The sequence below is a fragment of the Triticum aestivum genome, chromosome 2B (genome assembly GCF_018294505.1).
Source record: "Triticum aestivum cultivar Chinese Spring chromosome 2B, IWGSC CS RefSeq v2.1, whole genome shotgun sequence".
NCBI lineage: Eukaryota > Viridiplantae > Streptophyta > Magnoliopsida > Poales > Poaceae > Triticum > Triticum aestivum.
This window is the reverse complement of record NC_057798.1, coordinates 701,396,794-701,414,257: the sequence shown is the minus strand read 5'-3', so window position 1 is coordinate 701,414,257 and position 17,464 is coordinate 701,396,794. Positions and strand designations below refer to the sequence as shown.

Sequence of the window (17,464 nt, the reverse complement as noted above, 5' to 3'; positions counted from 1 at the left end):
CAAAGAGGCGGCACGCGTCCGTTTCCCCCCTCCAGGTGCCGGCGGTGGCGCCGTCCATGTGAGGGGGCACACCCCAGAGACGCGTGCCGCCTCTTCGGACATGCCAGCACACCACCCCGCATGTATGAGGGCCCGGTGCGACGCTCGGGTGGCATTGATACCCCCCCCAGGGCCCCCGTCCCGCCTAACCCTGTAGCGTTTGACCACAGGATGTAGCCCTTTGACTTTGCACGGACGGGTTTTGACCAGTGGAACTATCCACCCGGTCGTGTTAGGTTAGCCCATACGAACACTTTAGAGCAACATCCGGGCCAAAACCACAGTAAGATCCCCTCCGTGTAGACCCGACGCATCTGTTTCCCCCCTCCAGGTGCCGGCGACGGCGCCGTCCGTGTGAGGGGGCACACCCCGGAGACGCGTGCCGCCTCTTCGGACATGCCAGCACACCACCCCGCATGTATGACGGCCCGGTGCGACTCTCGGGTGGCATTGCTACCCCCCACGGCCCTCGTCCCGCCTAACCCTGTAGCGTTTGACCACGGGATCTAGCCCTTTGACTTTGCACGGACGGGCTTTGAGCAGTGGACCTATCCACACGGTTGTGTTAGGTCAGCCCATAAAAACACTTTAGAGCAACATCCGGGCCAGACCGATCGCAAGATCCCCTCCATGTAGACCCGACGCGTCCGTCTCCCCCCTCTAGGTGCCGGCGGCGCCGCCATCCGTGAGGGGGGCACACCCCGGAGACGAGTGCCGCCTCTAATTTGGACATGGCACCACACCACCCCGCTTGTATGAGGGCCCGGTGCGACGCTCCGGTGGTATTGCTATCCCCCAGGGCCCCCGTCCCGCCTCTTCAGACATGGCACCACACCGCCCCGCATGTATGAGGGCCCGGTTAGACGGGAGGGTGTACCTGGGGGTAGCAATGCCGCTAGGTGTTGCTTTGGGCCCTCCTACGGTTATGGAAGCGTGGTGGCTAGCGCAGGACCCGGCACGCAGCTCCGGTGCGTGCCCCCCATCTCCGGCGTCGCTGTGGGGCACTGCGCGGCGATAGCAACGTCCGTGAGGGGGGCAATCGATATACCATCTGGGTATGTTTTTTTGGTTAGATAAGGCACATTTATGTTGTGAAAAAAACAGGAAAAAGTAAATAATATAAATAAAAAAATAAAAAATAAAAAATAGAGATATGTCGACGGCAAGGCCGTCGGCATACCTGCGCACACGGCCATGGATCGATGACGTGCCTAAGGGCACGGATCCATGACGTGGCAACATCCATGGCCAGACCTATGTCGACGGCCAAGCCGTCGGCATAGATTTGCCACCCCACGGACAGGCGAGTGACGCGGATTGATGACATGGCGGGCGACGCGGATCAATGACGTGGCGTCTATGCCGACGGCCGCCGTTTGCCCGTCGGTGTAGACTGACGCCGTCAGAAGGCCGTCTCCGTCCGGGTAGCCGGGCCCACGTGCTAAGCCGACGGCCTTCTCTATGCCGACGGCCACCGTAGGCATATTTCTAGCGACGCCGACGGGTGATCTTTGCCGACGGGGGCCGTCGGCATAGATTGATATACGCCGACGGCTTTTCTATGCCGACGGCCTGGGCTGGGCCTTCGGGATAGGCCAATCTATGCCGACGGGGGCCGTCGGCATAGGTTTGACCGTCGGCATCGCTAGTTATTCAGGTAGTGAATAGTTATATTTTATGTGAGCTAACGCCGCATTGAGTGAGATAATGTTCTTAAGCCTACAAAATTTAGCAGTTTATATATAAAGACCCTTGAAACTCGCAATAGTAGTTGTCTAGTAAAATTTCCATATATGGTGTTGTGTCCCTGTTCTCAACGGGCCTGTTGGAACACCTAGGCGTTTCTGGCTCTTTAAACGGTTCCTAGTTCCTAGATGGCTACCCTCAGTTTCTTCGTAGGTGTTGCCGTGTTGGAGTCCTTGACTACGGATTTAAAAAAGGAGTCCTTGTCTAATATCCGATTTGTTCTGCCTATCCACGTTCTTCTTCTCTCTTAAATATGCAAACTCTTTTCAAGGCCGCAGACCAACTCCCGTGATCCGTCGCCGTCTCTTAGCACCGTTGCCATGGCTAACCGCTGGAACGTGGTAGGGAAGAGCGTGCCCGAGATCACATCGTCGACATCAACCACGGACAGCAGCGTCACCGCGACTCTCAGCTTCGAGGTGACAGCTGAGTACCCCGATCTGGAAGCCATGGGCATCGGCGAGTACGCTAGATCGGGCGTCTTCACGTTTGGTGGCTACGATTGGGGCATCGAGTTCTACCCGCACGGATGGGGCGACGGCAAGGCCACGGCCTACCTATGCTTTCTCAGCCTAGCCGGGCATGCGCACAGCAAGTACACGCTGAGCGTGCTAGGGGACGAGGGAGAGGAACCGTTAGCCAGCTTCGACGGAGTCTTCTCTCCGATGGGATCCTGCTGCCCGGGCAAAGAGCTGAAGCCGCTGACGGAGCTCGTGGACGGCGGCTTCATGTTACAGTACGTCCTCACCATCTTCAAGAACGTGTCCCCGCCGATGGAGCTGCCCGGCGACCTCGAGCGCATGCTCAGGAAGCAAAGAGGCACCGACATCACGTTCCGAGTGCGCGGCCGAGAGTTCTCCGCGCACAGCTTTCTCCTGGCCGAGCGGTCACCCGTCTTCGAAGCTCAGCTCTTCGGCCCGATGGCGGAGAAGGACATGGCGCGCATCGAGGTTGTTGACATGGAGCCGACCATCTTCCAGATGCTCCTTCACTACATTTATACGGACATACTGCCGTCATGCAACGACCAAGGCGGCCGCACCACTGCGGGGATGCAACAATTGCTTGTCGCGGCGGACAGGTACGGGCTGGACAGGCTGAAGCTCATGTGCGAGGAAGAGCTGTGCGGGAGGATCGAAGAAGAGACCATCATGTCCACGTACGCGTTGGCAAATCGGCACCACTGTAATCGGCTCAAGCATGCGTGCCTCCTGTTTCTTATGCAGTCGCCGGATGTCCTAGGCACCGTCCTTGAGAATAGCGGGTTCAACGAGCTCTGCATGACAAATTACCTACCATCGCCTCTGAAGGGGGATCATGTACCGGGGACAAATAAGAGGCGTAGCCATCCAGAGGAAGAAACTGATCCAGGCAAGAAATTAAAGAGGACCCGCTATTTCTTTTGGTGGTGATATATATTTTACATAAGCAAATAAGCAATGCTTGTGTTTTTTACTTTTTCTTTTGAGTTGCAATATACTTATATTTTACGTGAGCTAATGCCGCATTGACCATTGAGTGAGATCATGTTTTTAGCCCTTTGGTGGTTTACCTCGCAAAAAAGGCCCTTTGGTCGTTTATATATAAAGAACCTTGAAACTAAAAACTGTGTCTAGTAAAACTTGCATGTAAGCTGTTGTGTTCCTCGATTGCTCCTATTTCCTTTAGTCTTTCTGGTTTTTTTTTTTGCACAACTATCAAAGCCTGGATGGGTCACTGGTGGAAAAACAGGCTTCCGTCCAGCCCCATAAGTCGCGAAGCTGTAGGAACCGCGACTAATGGGACCTTTAGTCGCGGTTCTGGAGGTGAACCGCGACCAAAGGCCTGGGCCCAGGGCGCTCGGTGGCCAGCTGGCGCACGTGAGGGTCTTTAGTCGCGGTTGGCCAGGACAACCGCGACTAAAGGCCTTCGGGCACCTTTAGTCACGGTTTGCCAGGCCAACCGCAACTAAAGCCCCTCCCCTATATATACCCATCCAGCATCCAACACTTAGCCATTTGGAGCCATTCTCTTCACAAGTGGGTGTAGGTTTGCTTTTGGTTCCTCTTATATTTTTAGAATTTTGAATTGAATTAGTTTTATTTTTCTGAATTTTTGATATATTATTTGTATTTTTAGAATTTTGAATTGAATTAGTTTTATTTTTCTGAATTTTTTGATATATTATTTGTATTTTTAACATTTTGAATTGAATTAGTTTTATTTTCTTAATTTTTTGATATATTATTTGTATTTTAGAATTTTGAATTGAATTAGTTTTATTTTTCTGAATTTTTGATATATTATTTGTATTTTAGAATTTTGAATTGAATTAGTTTTATTTTTCTGAATTTTTTGATATATTATTTGTATTTTTAACATTTTGAATTGAATTAGTTTTATTTTTCTTAATTTTTTGATATATTATTTGTATTTTTAGAATTTTGAATTGAATTAGTTTTTTTTTCTGAATTTTTTGATATAATATTTGTGTTTTTAACATATTGAATTGAATTAGTTATATTTTTCTGAATTTTTTGATATATTATTTGTATTTTTAAGATTTTCAAAAAGAAAAAGTATTTGGAAAATACCTTTAGTCGCGGTTGGCCTGCCCAACCGCGACTAAAGGTGGTTGCACGCGGGAACGAAAAACCCGCCAAAAAAGTCCTTTAGTCGCGGGTCGCCTCCCCAACCGCGACTAAAGGTTACCCTTTAGTCGCGGGTCGCCTCCCCAACCGCGACTAAAGGTTTCCCTTTAGTTGCGGGTCGCCTCCCCAACCACGACTAAAGGCCCTTTAGTCGCGGGTCGCCTCCCCAACCGCGACTAAAGGGGGGGGCTATAAATACAACCGCCCGACCCGTCGCCTCCATTTCTCTGCTCGTTCTCTGCCGCGCCGAAGGCCTGCCGCCCTCGCCCTCGACGCCGCCCGCCGTCGACCTCGCCCTCGACGCCGCCCGCCGTCGCCCGCGCCCTCGATGCCGCCCGCCGTCGCCCGCCGCCCCCTCTCGCCCACGTACGGCGCCCGTCGCCCCCTTTCGCCCTAGTACGCCGCCCGCCGGCCTCCCTCGCCCACCGCGCCGCCTCGCTGCCCTCAACGCTGGCGGCCGGCCTCGCCGCCCTCAACGCCGCCCCCCAATCCATCCTCGGGCCGCCGGCCTCGCCGCCCTCAACTGCTCTACAGAGCGATGATCGAGAGAGAGAGAGAGAGAGAGAGAGAGAGCAGAGAGAGAGAGAGAGAGAGGGAGAGAATTTTTTAACTAGTTAATTAACAAAAAAAACGGTAAAATTTGATAATTAACAAAAATGGTAAATAACTTAGTTTAACAAAAACGGTAAAAAACTTAAAACTTGATAATTAACAAAAAAAACCGTAAAATAAAGCACAAAAGAAATAAAACTATACAAATTAAACAGAAAACAGGTTTAGGGGGGGCTAAAACCCTAAACCTGTGGCGGCCTTTAGTCGCGGTTGGCCAGAAGAACCGCGACTAAAGGTCCTCCGCCCCGACGGCCGCCTGGCGCCCACGTGGACGGGCCGTTAGTCGCGGTTCTTAAGCAGCCGCGACTAAAGGTGGGGGGCTTTAGTCGCGCTTATTTGGTCGCGGTTGCGCAACCGCGACTAATGGCAGTTGCGAACCGCGACCAAAGGCCTTTTTTCCACCAGTGGGTAAACAATTTTTGTCTTGTAGTCGCTTTGCACCGGAGCCCATTTTACGATGAAGGGTAGATTTTATTCACCCAAAACGAAGCATCAATGGAATACAAAAACAACAAACACACACTTCGGCTCTGCACCGAAGTCCTTTGTCCCGCAGAGGATATCGATCGGTCGTGTTGCGAGGTGTCTAGGTAGAAGCACTTCTTATGCAACCCTCTCTTACAAGTGGCCTCGCCGAGGGATGATACCATGGTCTAGCATCCACAGCAAGTAGGAGAGCATGGGAACATCACAAGCGGTTCCACATGATCTTCAAGGCGGCCGAGACACATTGGGAAAGCAGACACCAAATTTCAAAAATGTAAGAGAGGAAATGACACGAGCTTTCAAGTCCGTAGTCCATTTCGTTATGTTCGCCCTCGGAGCTGTCCATCTTTTTTTTTAGAAATTTGTACCCTTTAATAAGCAATAATGTTCATGGGGATACAAATGATATCGGGAAAACTAGCAAGCCACAGGTTGCGCCCCGAAAGGAAGAGAAGAAGCTGCTTTCGCGAGTACGTGGGCTTACTCGATATGCTTGTGTGCTTCTCATGGACGAAGTTGAGTGCATTGGACAAAGCTCTGTGATGATTGATTTCACATAGAATTGTGGTATAGCGACAAGGGACTCCACTCCCAATATTTGCCAAAACCTCGCGAAGTATGATGCCACACACACAGAGATGAGATGTTGAGATCAGACGCTAGAGCCAAAGCCTCGTTTCAAGTATGAGCTTCAAGGGACGTCGGATCAACCAGGCCATCGAAAACCAAAGCAAGCACATAGATATTAGTCATCCATTGCGCCTCGATTGATGCTCCCGGACTACCTCAGGGCTACAACCATGGGGTGCACCTATACAACGCTCGCTGCGTCAAAGGGCCGCCTCTTTGCACAAGGCACACCACACCTGGGTCGGCCCCATTTGCGACGCAGTGAGCAAAACAAGAGACGTGAGATCGACATTGTAGAGGACTGCACTGTAGTTAACAACCTTCTAAAAGGACACCGGTACTGCAGCGGACCGGCTTGCAGAGATCTGTACTTTATTGACCTAGATTGTATTGTTCCAACCCACACTTTAGACAATATTTCCACCAAAAAAATTGGAATTTTTTTTTGGAAAGGCAAAACTTTTGTGAAATTCATATTAGAATATTAAAACATGAACGGTAATTTGAAATTTTTCGATTTCTTGTCAACACAATTTTTAAAGTGAACAATTTTGAAAGTTTTGAACACTTTTGGAAACTTGTGACTGTTTTTGAAATTCCGAACATTTTTAAAAAGTTATAAACATTTGTCGAGAACTCAAATTTTTACAAATTAATATACAAATTTGAAAAATGGGCAATTTTAAGAAAACATGAAATTTTTGTGAAAGTTTCAAACAAATTTTGAATTTATGATCAAATTCGAAAAACAGGACCAGTTTTAAAAAAATGTGAATATTTTGAAACAGTGATTAATTATTGAATTCATGAACAAGATTGGGAAACAGGAACTAATTTTTCATGAATTTATAACCGTTAATGAGTTTTAAAAAATCATCATGAACTTTAAAATGTACACGTAATTGAATTTTTTTCATGAACCAAAGTCTTCACGAATATTAAAATATATCTTATTTTCTTAACTGAGAATTCTAAACATTCATGATTTTAATATTTTTGTGAATTAAAATTAGAAAAATAATAAAGAATCAATTAAATTCAGAAATAATGGAAAATAATTTTTATGAAAGAAAATAATAAGAAGAAACCAAGAAAATCAGCACAAAAAGACAGAAACAAAGAAAAATTAAGACATGAGACAGAACATTCTAGCACACCTTCGTATAACTGTTTGGAAAGTGCTAAGAAACTGTTTATAGAAAACCAAACAGCAGTGCGTAACATTGGCCGGCCAATTACTGAATCGTACGGGTTGCACACTATTTGTCGCAGCAGGCGGAACATATAGAAAGTACAAAGCGAACCGGTATCCCTTTGGTTGTGGCCGATTGTATGTGCTTTTCGTCTCTATTTCTTCAGATTTGGAGACCCGGATTTTCAAGGGCCTGTTTGAACACCTAGACGTATAGTTCTGGCTCTCTACGGTCCCTACATGGCTACGCTCAGAGTCTTCGTATAGGTGTTGGAGTCATTGACTACGGACTGAACAAAAAAGGAGTCCTTGACTAGATCCGCTTTGTTCTTCCTCTTAAATATGCGAACTCTGTTAAGGCCGCAGACCAACTCCCGTGACCCGTCTCCCTTTCTTGGCACCGTTGCGATGGCTAACCACTGGGACATGGCAGGGGAGAGCGTGCCCGAGATCACGTCGTCGACGTCCACCACGAACAGCACCGTCACCACGACTCTCAGCTTCCAGGTGACAGCCGAGTACCCAAATCTCGAAACCATGGGCGTCGACGAGTGCTAGATCGCGCGTCTTTCGTTTCGGTGGCTACCATTGGTGCATCGAGTTCTACCCGTATGGGTGGTGGGCCGCCAACGTGGCCGCCAAGGCCATGGCCTACTTGTGCTGTTATCTCAGCAAAGCCGGGTCTGTGTCATAGTAGCCGGAAACGGGAAACGGTAGGCCGTCCCTCGATCCCGATTCATCGACCCGGAATCGGATTCGGGAACGAGGTCGGATTCGGTACGATTCGATGAAGATTCGGCGTCCCCGCAGCCTGCTCCTCGATTCAGGTTCCAGGATCCAACAGCCAAAACGCGAGGCATAATTTACTCACGCCGTCGTTTCTTTTTTCAAGGACTCCTCGTTTTTCCTCCAGTCCATTAATTGCAAGGGATCCATTAACAGCAAGGAATGCTGAACGTCAGGGAGTCGTCGTTCTTCAGGAACTGCGTTCCTCGATCCATGGTACCGTACCGGGTTCATCGTACCCAAATGGATTGGATCGCGTCCCTGCTATAGAAAATTCGTTCGAGAGATGTATACCTTCGTTGTATCCTATTTTTTTCAACCACCGACTCTCGTCCCTCGTTCCCGTTTCTCGTTCCCACCGTACCGGAAACATGGCAACTATGGTCTGTGTACACCAAGTACACGCTGAGCGTGCTGGCGGACGAGGGAGAGGAACCGGTACACAGCTTCGACTCGTCGGAGGGAGTCTTTTCTCCGGCGGGAAACATCTGCTCGGGCAAAGAGCTGAAACCGCTGCCGGAACTCGTGGACGGCGGCTTCACTTTGCAGTACGTCCTCACCATCTGCAAGAACGTGTCCCCGCCAATGGAGCTGCCGGGCCACCTCGAGCGCATGCTCGGGAAGCAAAGAGGCGCAGCATCACGTTCCGAGTGCGCGGCCGAGAGTTCCGCGCGCACAGCTTTCTCCTGGCCGAGCGGTCGCCCGTCTTCGAAGCTCAGCTCTTCGGCCCGATGGCGGAGAAGGACATGGCGCGCATCGAGGTTGCCGACATGGAGCCGGCCATCTTCCACATGATGCTTCACTACATCTATACGGACATACTGCCGTCGTGCAACGACCAAGGCGGCCGCACCACTGCGTTGATGCAGCAATTGCTTGCCGCGGCGGACAGGTGCGGGCTGGACAGGCTGAAGCTCATGTGCCAAAAATTGAACAATTATAAAATGATTTTCTTACAACGCGCCTCCAACAACGCCGATCCAGGACTACACTGAACCCATCTACAGAAAAATCAACAGAAGAACACGGGCCACCAGGCATACGGCAAAAATGACAAGACATAACTGCAAGGAACACAATGGTTATCAAGAACTAATCCCACAAAACCCAGTTGAAACTTGACATCTGATAGTGTTGGTAGTACCCATCCGTAACTATCCCATAAATCTTCATATCCCGGAAATATGATGGAAACAAAAAGAAAAACGAGAAAGGGAAACAGGGAAACCACGAAGGCAACCAGTAGGGAACGACGATATCGCAAACGGGGAAGCGCGCTCGACGCTAAAGAAGGACCGCCGTAAGAGCAGCCAACAAGCGCAGCGGCCGGAACAACTGCCGCCCTAACCACGCGACAAGAGCGGCGGCCGCGACGGGCGGAGATGACGGCAAAGAAAGAACAGTGCGCGACGAGGGTTCGCCCACACCAGAGAGAAACAGATCTCAAAACAGATCAAAAGGTATTACAAAACATTAAAAATATAAAGACTAAAGTGAAAAAAAAGAAAAACCAGAAAGGGAAATAGGAAACCGGAAATCATGGGAGAAGCCGTGCGCGTGCCAAGTGTCGCTTGCGGAGCCCATCGGAAAAGTCTCGGAAGCGCTCCGTGTCGTGGTTCTAAGCCTGACAGTAGAGTGGGGGGGTAGGTATGGAGAGGCAAGGTCCTAGCTATGGAGAGGTTGTAAACACAAGAGATGTACGAGTTCAGGCCCTTCTCGGAAGAAGTAATAGCCCTACGTCTCGGAGCCCGGAGGCGGTCGAGTAGATTATGAGTATATGAGTTACAAGGTGCCGAACCCTCCTGCCTGTGGAGGGGGGTGGCTTATATAGAGTGCGCCAGGACCCCAGCCAGCCCACGTAGGAGAGGGTTTAAGGTGAGTTAAGTCTGGGGCGTTACTGGTAACGCCCCACATAAAGTGTCTTTACTATCATAAAGCCTACTTAATTACAGGCCGTTGCAGTGCGGAGTGCCTCTTGACCTCCTGGTGGTCGAGTGAGTCTTCGTGGTCGAGTCCTTCAAGTCAGTCGAGTGAGTCCCTCGTTAGTCGACTGGAAGGCGACCTCTTCTAAGGGTGTCCTTGGGTAAGGTACTTAGATCAGGTTCGTGACCCTACCCTAGGTACATGACCCCATCATTAGCCCCCGAATGGATCGAGGCTTCGAGTGAGGAAGGAGTTGATGTCGTTTCCGATTAACCTTTGCGCTCTGGTCGTGCATTGTTCTGGACCAAAGAATCTCTTCGTCGATGGTGAGCAACTTGTCTTCAGTCGACTCGATTCATTCTCTTCTTTCGTCGAGTGATCTTTCGGGCTTCGACGATCCCCGAGCGACGGATCGCGGGAAACCCCGCGTCTGACAGACTGATCTGCCGTTCGCGGATTCCGCGGGATGCGAAATTTGGGGACGCGCGCGAAGTGGAGCGGACCGCGGCGTTCGGATGGGACGGGACATAGACGCCTCGATCTCCGCGCCGCTTTCTTCGCCACGTATCCCGTCTGCATAACTGCTCCCGGATATGATTAGATCGACCGGGCCCACCTGTCATCCACTCGGAAGGGACCTTATAAATGCGCCCGGCGAGGATTTCTGTGCTGCGCCTCAGCATTCTCTCTCTCTCTCTGCTCCCTTCGTCCCCGCCCAGCGCGCTCGCTCTCGCCCCCGCACAACTTCCCTTCGCGCATCTCGCCGGCAACCATGGCCAAGGAGAAGACGGCGGCGCTGGAACGTGCGAAGAAGGCGTCGGCGTCGGAGAAGGCAAAGGGGAGATCTACCAGCCGCGGAGGGTCCTCGTCCAGATCCCGCCTGCCGAAGGGCTGGGTCCAGGGAGACTGGATCCAGTCGACCATCACAGAGAAAGACCTCCTCGACATGGCCAACGAGGGCTTGATCCCTCATGGAGCTGCGAGGCTTCCGGGGAAGGAATGGCAGCCCCAGCCAGAAGAGGGTGAGTGTGTGCTCTTGGCCACCCATGTTGATCGTGGATTTTCCTTGCCGCCGAGTATTTTCTTCCGTGGCTTCTTGAATTTCTTTGGAGCGCAGCTCCACCACTTTACCCCAAACTCTATTGCCTATCTTGCCGCGTTCGTGTCCATGTGTGAGGGTTTCTTGGGCTGTCGACCGCACTGGGGTTTGTTCAAACATATATTCACGTGTCGCTCTCAGACCGTGAAGAAGGCGAGCCCAGGTGATGAGAGAACCCGAGTCGTCCAAATGTGTGGGGGTCTGGGGATCCAGGTGAGGAATAAGAGCACCTTCCCGCCCATGACCTTTCCCGAGTCAGTCAGAGGCTGGCAGTCGACCTGGTTCTACTGCCAGGACCAGTCGACGCCGGGACAGTCGAGTGGACTCCCACAGTTTACCATGGACCGAGTGAACAAGCCTTCCTCTCTGAAGTTGATTCCGGAGGAGAAAGCTGACGTGAAGATGTTGATGGAGCGCGTGGTGCAGTTGGTTCGGGAGGGAGTGACGGGCATGGACCTCCTGGAGGTCTTCCTCAGGCGTCGCATCCAGCCCCTTCAGTTCCGGAGCCACTGCATGTGGTTGTACTGTGGGACTGAAGACGAGACTCGAGTCCATCCAGAAGCAGTCGACGATGTCACTCTGGAAAGATGGATGGTAGCCGTTACCGGGAACAAGGACAACCCACGCGGAGCCAGAAGGATTCCTCCACTCGACCACAACAGCGATCCAAACAAGGTACACTTGCTCTGCTCTCCACTGCGTTCTTGTCGCATTCATTTCTGTTTACTCTGCCGACTGGTCGACTGATCCTTGTCTTGATATCTGCTAGGCCCTCACCGAGCTGTACTCGATGCCCAATGGGGCACAAGCTCCGACTGAGGAGGGTGAGGCGAGTGGGGGCGAGAGCCAGGACGAGGAGGAATGGGACTCGGACGTTGCAGAGGATGATGATGATGATGACGATGATGGCGGTGATGAAGATGACGTTGAAGACGAGGAAGAAGAGGAGGAGGAGGTCGTACCACCGCGCTCGGAAAGGCGGTCGAAGCTTGTCCACGACCCTTCGACTGAACGTGGTAAGGGGGTTGCGACCGCTGCTCAGTCGACCAACGCCCTCGGACCACCTCTCCAGTGCCGACTGAAAAGGCGCCGAAGCAGCCCAGGGCGGCCTCGTCGAAGCCGATCAAGCTCCTGCCGAAGATGAAGGTGTCCATCCCCACCATATCAGGGTAACCGTGCTGCTTAAGTCTTCTTATTTTGTGTGAACTTTGTCTCTGGTCGACGCTGAAGTTAGTCGACTGATCCTTTGGAGTTGCAGTGCTGCTACTTCTGAAACCTCAGCCCGGGCTGATGACCACGAGATGGAGGACGCAGCAACTTCGAAACCAGGTACTGTATTCTTAACGCCGTTCTTAGTCGACTGACTCGCGATCTCTGATCCTGATTCTTCTCCGTAGCTCCACCCAATGTTGTTATCAATCTCCCTGATGATGATGAGGATGAAGAACCACTGAAGCGCAGGAGGAGTCGGAAAGCGTCCGCCAGTAAGGTGCCTCAGGATGTGACGGCGCCTGAGATTCTGACTGCGGAGGAAGAGAACACCACTCGACACACGGTGTCCTTCGCAGATCCATTGACGAGTGCTCAGCAGCCCTCCCTCTTCACAACGCACCACGTCCCGGAGGACCAAGCTGGCGCGGCGAAGGAAGCGATACGCCAGGCGGGAATCATGATGGAGCAGTTGAAGACCATCCGGGATGCGAGCCAGGCAGCTTATGACGCCAGTTCTGCCCTCCAAAGCAATGTTCAGGTCAGTCGACCACCGTTTGTTCTGTTGGATATGCTACCAAAAACTTTTCCTTTCCGGAATTTATAGTAGTCACCCACTGGGTGTGTCGATTAAACTCCGTGTTAGCGGGGGCACGCTGAGTGCACCCGCTGGGTGTAGTCCCCAAGGCTAAGGTCGACTGCTGGCAGTCGGCCTTAGGCTTTATGATGTCAATCTTTCTGTCAGTCGACTATGTCGACTGGATTTCACAAACCGGTGGGGGCACGCTGAGTGCACCCACTGGGTGTAGTCCCCGAGACTGTGGTCGACTGCTTGCAGTTGATCACAGTCTTAAAGAATACATCTCTCCCTTTTTTTTTGAGGTCGACTGGTCGACTTTGTCTTCAACAGGATTAGTGGGGGCACGCTGAGTGCACCCACTGGGTGTAGTCCCCGAGACTACGGTCGAATGCTTGTATTCGGCTGTAGTCTTAGAAACGTGTGTTTTTTCCTTTTTCACTCGGAAGTGAATTATATTTGACATTTAGTCGATTGGTTCTTCGCAAAACTCTTGTGATCTTGTGGCTCGCTACTCTGAGCTGGAAAACAAGCATACTCAACTCGAGCTGAGCCTGAAGCTGGTTCAGGAGAAGCTGACAAAGGCAAAGGAGGAGACCGAAGGTATGTTTGGTGAGACCCTGACGACTGCTTTTCCCCTTGCTTGTTTCAAAATCTGATCTTGCTGTAACTTGCAGGTAAGGTAAGGGAGGCCCAACAGAAGAAAGACCTCGAACTAGCTGAGAAGATCAAGCTTGCTGACGAGAAGTTAGCTTCAGTCACCAAGCTTGAACAAGACAATACCAATCTGAAAGCTGCTCTTGGGATCGCCAACAAGGAGGTCAGTCGACTGAAAACTGATAAAGCTGCCCTGACCGACCAAGTCAGCAAATTGACTGGGAAGAAAACTGATCTGGAGGCCTTCCTGAGTGGTCTTGCCAAGAAGCTGTTTCTTATGCTTGAAGGTAAACCTCTATGCTTGGCAAACATTTCCAATTGTGGTTTTTCCATTCGACCATCCCCTTGACTTAGTGATCATCCTTGCAGAATTTTGTCAAAACTTTGAAGAAGAAACTAGCCGGCTGGAGCCAAACCTCGACCCCGTCAATTCTCCGGTGAACGACGAAGTTGCCATGGATGTTTTCCGACTGGAGTCTCGTGTTGCAGCTGTCGTGGACTATCTCGCAAGGCTGAAGGCCGCCACATCTCGCATCGACTCGACGCTCTGGCCTGAGGAGACACTTCAGAATGACCTTGAGTCGCTGATGGCCCGCTTGAACACGATCCCTGGTCGAGTGCAGGAATGGAAGAAGTCCTCGGCTCGGTGTGGTGCAGATGTTGCTCTGTGTCTGGCCCGAGTCCACTGTAAAGATGCGCGAGAAGAGAAGCTGGCGGCTCTTCGGGTGGCCAACACCAAGAAACACGACTTCAGGTCCTTTATGGAAACTTTCCTTGCAGCTGCCACTCGGATCGCCGACGGAATTGACCTTGATGAATTCGTTGCACCTTCCAGCCCTCCACAGGAGGGGTAAAAAACTTCTTCTGGCTCGACGCTTTAAATTTGCCTCGGTATGCCGAGTGGAATTGTAACCGATAAACCTTAACAGGCTTAACACCTGAGCACTTTCGGTTCCTTTAGATATCGATTCAAACTTGACTTTGGTGCTTGAATATGATTGCCTTTGGCTCGAAATGTCTTTTGTAGGTTCAAAGCAAGGCGCCTTTACTGCAATCGACTTATTCTTTAGTCCACTTAGGCGAGCACTGGGCTGCGGCTAAGCCTCCGAGTGGAAGCCCGGCTTACCACTCGGTAGGATTTCTATAACTTAGGCGAGCACTGGGCCGCAGCTAAGCCCCCGAGTGAGAGGTTTGCTCTTCACTCGGTAGGATTTTTATAACTTAGGCGAGTGCTTGGACTGCAGCTAAGCCTCCGAGTGGGAGGGTCGCTCTTCACTCGGTAGGATTTTTGTAACTTAGGCGAGTGCTTGGACTGCAGCTAAGCCCCCGAGTGAGAGGGTTGCTCTTCACTCGGTAGGATTTTTACAACTTAGGCGAGCACAAGGCTGCAGCTAAGCCCCCGAGTGAGAGGGTTGCTCTCCACTCGGTAGGATTTTTGTAACTTAGGCGAGTGCTTGGACTGCAGCTAAGCCTCCGAGTGAGAGGGTTGCTCTTCACTCGGTAGGATTTTTGTAACTTATGCGAGTGCTTGGACTGCAGCTAAGCCCTCGAGTGGAAGCCCGGCTTACCACTCGGTAGGATTTTTACGACTTAGGCGAGCACAGGGCTGCAGCTAAGCCTCCGAGTGAGAGGGTTGCTCTTCACTCGGTAGGATTTTTGTAACTTAGGCGAGTGCTTGGACTGCAGCTAAGCCCTCGAGTGGAAGCCCGGCTTACCACTCGGTAGGATTTTTACGACTTAGGCGAGCACAGGGTTGCAGCTAAGCCTCCGAGTGAGAGGGTTGCTCTTCACTCGGTAGGATTTTTGTAACTTAGGCGAGTGCTTGGACTGCAGCTAAGCCCTTGAGTGGAAGCCCGGCTTACCACTCAGTAAGATTTTTACGACTTAGGCGAGCACAGGGCTGCAGCTAAGCCCCCGAGTGAGAGGCTTGCTCTTCACTCGGTAGGATTTTTGTAACTTAGGCGAGTGCTTGGACTGCAGCTAAGCCCCCGAGTGAGAGGGTTGCTCTTCACTCGGTAGGATTTTTACAACTTAGGCGAGCGCAGGGCTGCAGCTAAGCCCCCGAGTGGAAGCCCGGCTTACCACTCGATAGGATTTTTACGACTTAGGCGAGCACAGGGCTGCAGCTAAGCCCCCGAGTGAGAGGCTTGCTCTTCAATCGGTAGGATTTTTGTAACTTAGGCGAGTGCTTGGACTGCAGCTAAGCCCCCGAGTGAGAGGGTTGCTCTTCACTCGGTAGGATTTTTACAACTTAGGCGAGCACAGGGCTGCAGCTAAGCCCCCGAGTGGAAGCCCGGCTTACCACTCGGTAGGATTTTTACGACTTAGGCGAGCACAGGGCTGCAGCTAAGCCCCCGAGTGAGAGGCTTGCTCTTCACTCGGTAGGATTTTTGTAACTTAGGCGAGTGCTTGGACTGCAGCTAAGCCCCCGAGTGAGAGGCTTGCTCTTCACTCGGTAGGATTTTGATAACTTAGGCGAAACGGATTCGCAGCTAAGCCTCCGAGTGAGAGTCTGGCTCACCACTCGGTAGGATTTTTACAAACTTAGGCGAAACGGATTCGCGGCTAAGTCACCCACTGAGGGGGAATTTTATTTGGACAAAAATAAAAAGTGACAGAAATTATGGAGGAACTATGACACTATTATTTTGAGGTCCATGAACTACAGAAGTATTTTATTGCAACTCATCCGAGTGATAAAACTTAAGTGTAAAATGGGCGGAGTAGCTCCGCGTTCCAAGCTCGGGGCTCATCGATATATGCTCGACGTTGTAAAGACGGTACGCCCTGTTGTGGAGAACCTTGGTGACGATGAAGGGGCCTTCCCAAGAAGGAGCAAGCTTGTGTGGTTTGTGCTGATCCACTCGGAGAACTAAATCCCCTTCCTGGAAGGCTCGACCTCTCACATTTCTGGCGTGGAAACGACGCAAATCTTGTTGGTAGATGGTCGACCGGATCAGAGCCATCTCCCTTTCTTCCTCTAAAAGGTCGACTGCGTCCTGCCGCGCTTGTTCAGCCTCTGCTTCGTTGTAGATTTCAACTCGAGGAGCATTGTGGAGAAGATCACTCGGCAAGACTGCTTCAGCTCCGTAGACCAAGAAGAATGGAGTTCTTCCGGTCGACCGATTAGGTGTGGTCCGCAGCCCCCAAAGCACTGAGGGAAGTTCGTCGACCCAAGCTCCAGCCGCGTGTTTGAGATCACGCATCAGTCGAGGCTTCAATCCCTTAAGAATCAGTCCATTAGCTCGCTCTGCTTGTCCATTCGACTGCGGATGGGCGACTGAAGCGTAGTCGACCCGTGTGCCTTGGGAGTTGCAGAAATCTCTGAATTCCTCTGAGTCAAAGTTCGACCCATTATCCGTAATGATGCTGTGCGGGACTCCATATCTGAATATTAGTTCCCTGATGAAGCTAACAGCAGTACCGGTGTCAAGGCTCTTGATTGGTTTAGCCTCGATCCACTTGGTGAACTTGTCGACTGCCACCAGTACATGCGTGAAGCCACTTCGTCCTGTTCTCAAAGGACCGACCATGTCCAGTCCCCATACTGCGAAAGGCCAGACGAGTGGGATGGTCTTCAGGGCCGACGCAGGCTTGTGCGACATATTCGAGTAGAACTGACATCCCTCGCACTTATCCACTATCTCTTTTGCCATCTCATTCGCCTTTGGCCAGTAAAATCCGGCTCGGTATGCTTTGGCCACGATGGTCCGAGAGGACGCATGATGACCACAGGTCCCCGAGTGAATATCATTGAGGATGAGTCGACCTTCTTCTGGTGTTATGCACTTCTGACCAACTCCAGTCGCGCTTTCTCTGTATAATTGTCCTTTGATTACGGTAAAGGCCTTAGATCGACGGACGATCTGTCGAGCCTC

At 51.3% G+C, this 17,464-nt stretch overlaps 1 protein-coding gene and 1 pseudogene across 1 annotated transcript; both read left to right on the top strand.

Moving 5' to 3' along the window:
• Positions 1 to 2,020: 2,020 nt before the first annotated feature.
• Positions 2,021 to 3,199, top strand: LOC123042176 (BTB/POZ and MATH domain-containing protein 2-like). The gene has a single exon (XM_044464685.1). The coding sequence runs from the start codon at positions 2,106 to 2,108 to the stop codon at positions 3,195 to 3,197; it is 1,092 nt and encodes a 363-aa protein (XP_044320620.1). The 5' UTR covers positions 2,021 to 2,105; the 3' UTR covers positions 3,198 to 3,199.
• A 4,544-nt stretch (positions 3,200 to 7,743) lies between these two features.
• LOC123039435 (uncharacterized) lies at positions 7,744 to 9,409 on the top strand (annotated as a pseudogene).
• Positions 9,410 to 17,464: the final 8,055 nt, after the last annotated feature.

Excerpts from the sequence above, each read along its gene's own strand:
- LOC123042176 (XM_044464685.1), top strand. The coding sequence starts at position 2,106 with ATGGCTAACCGCTGGAACGTGGTAGGGAAGAGCGTGCCCGAGATCACA.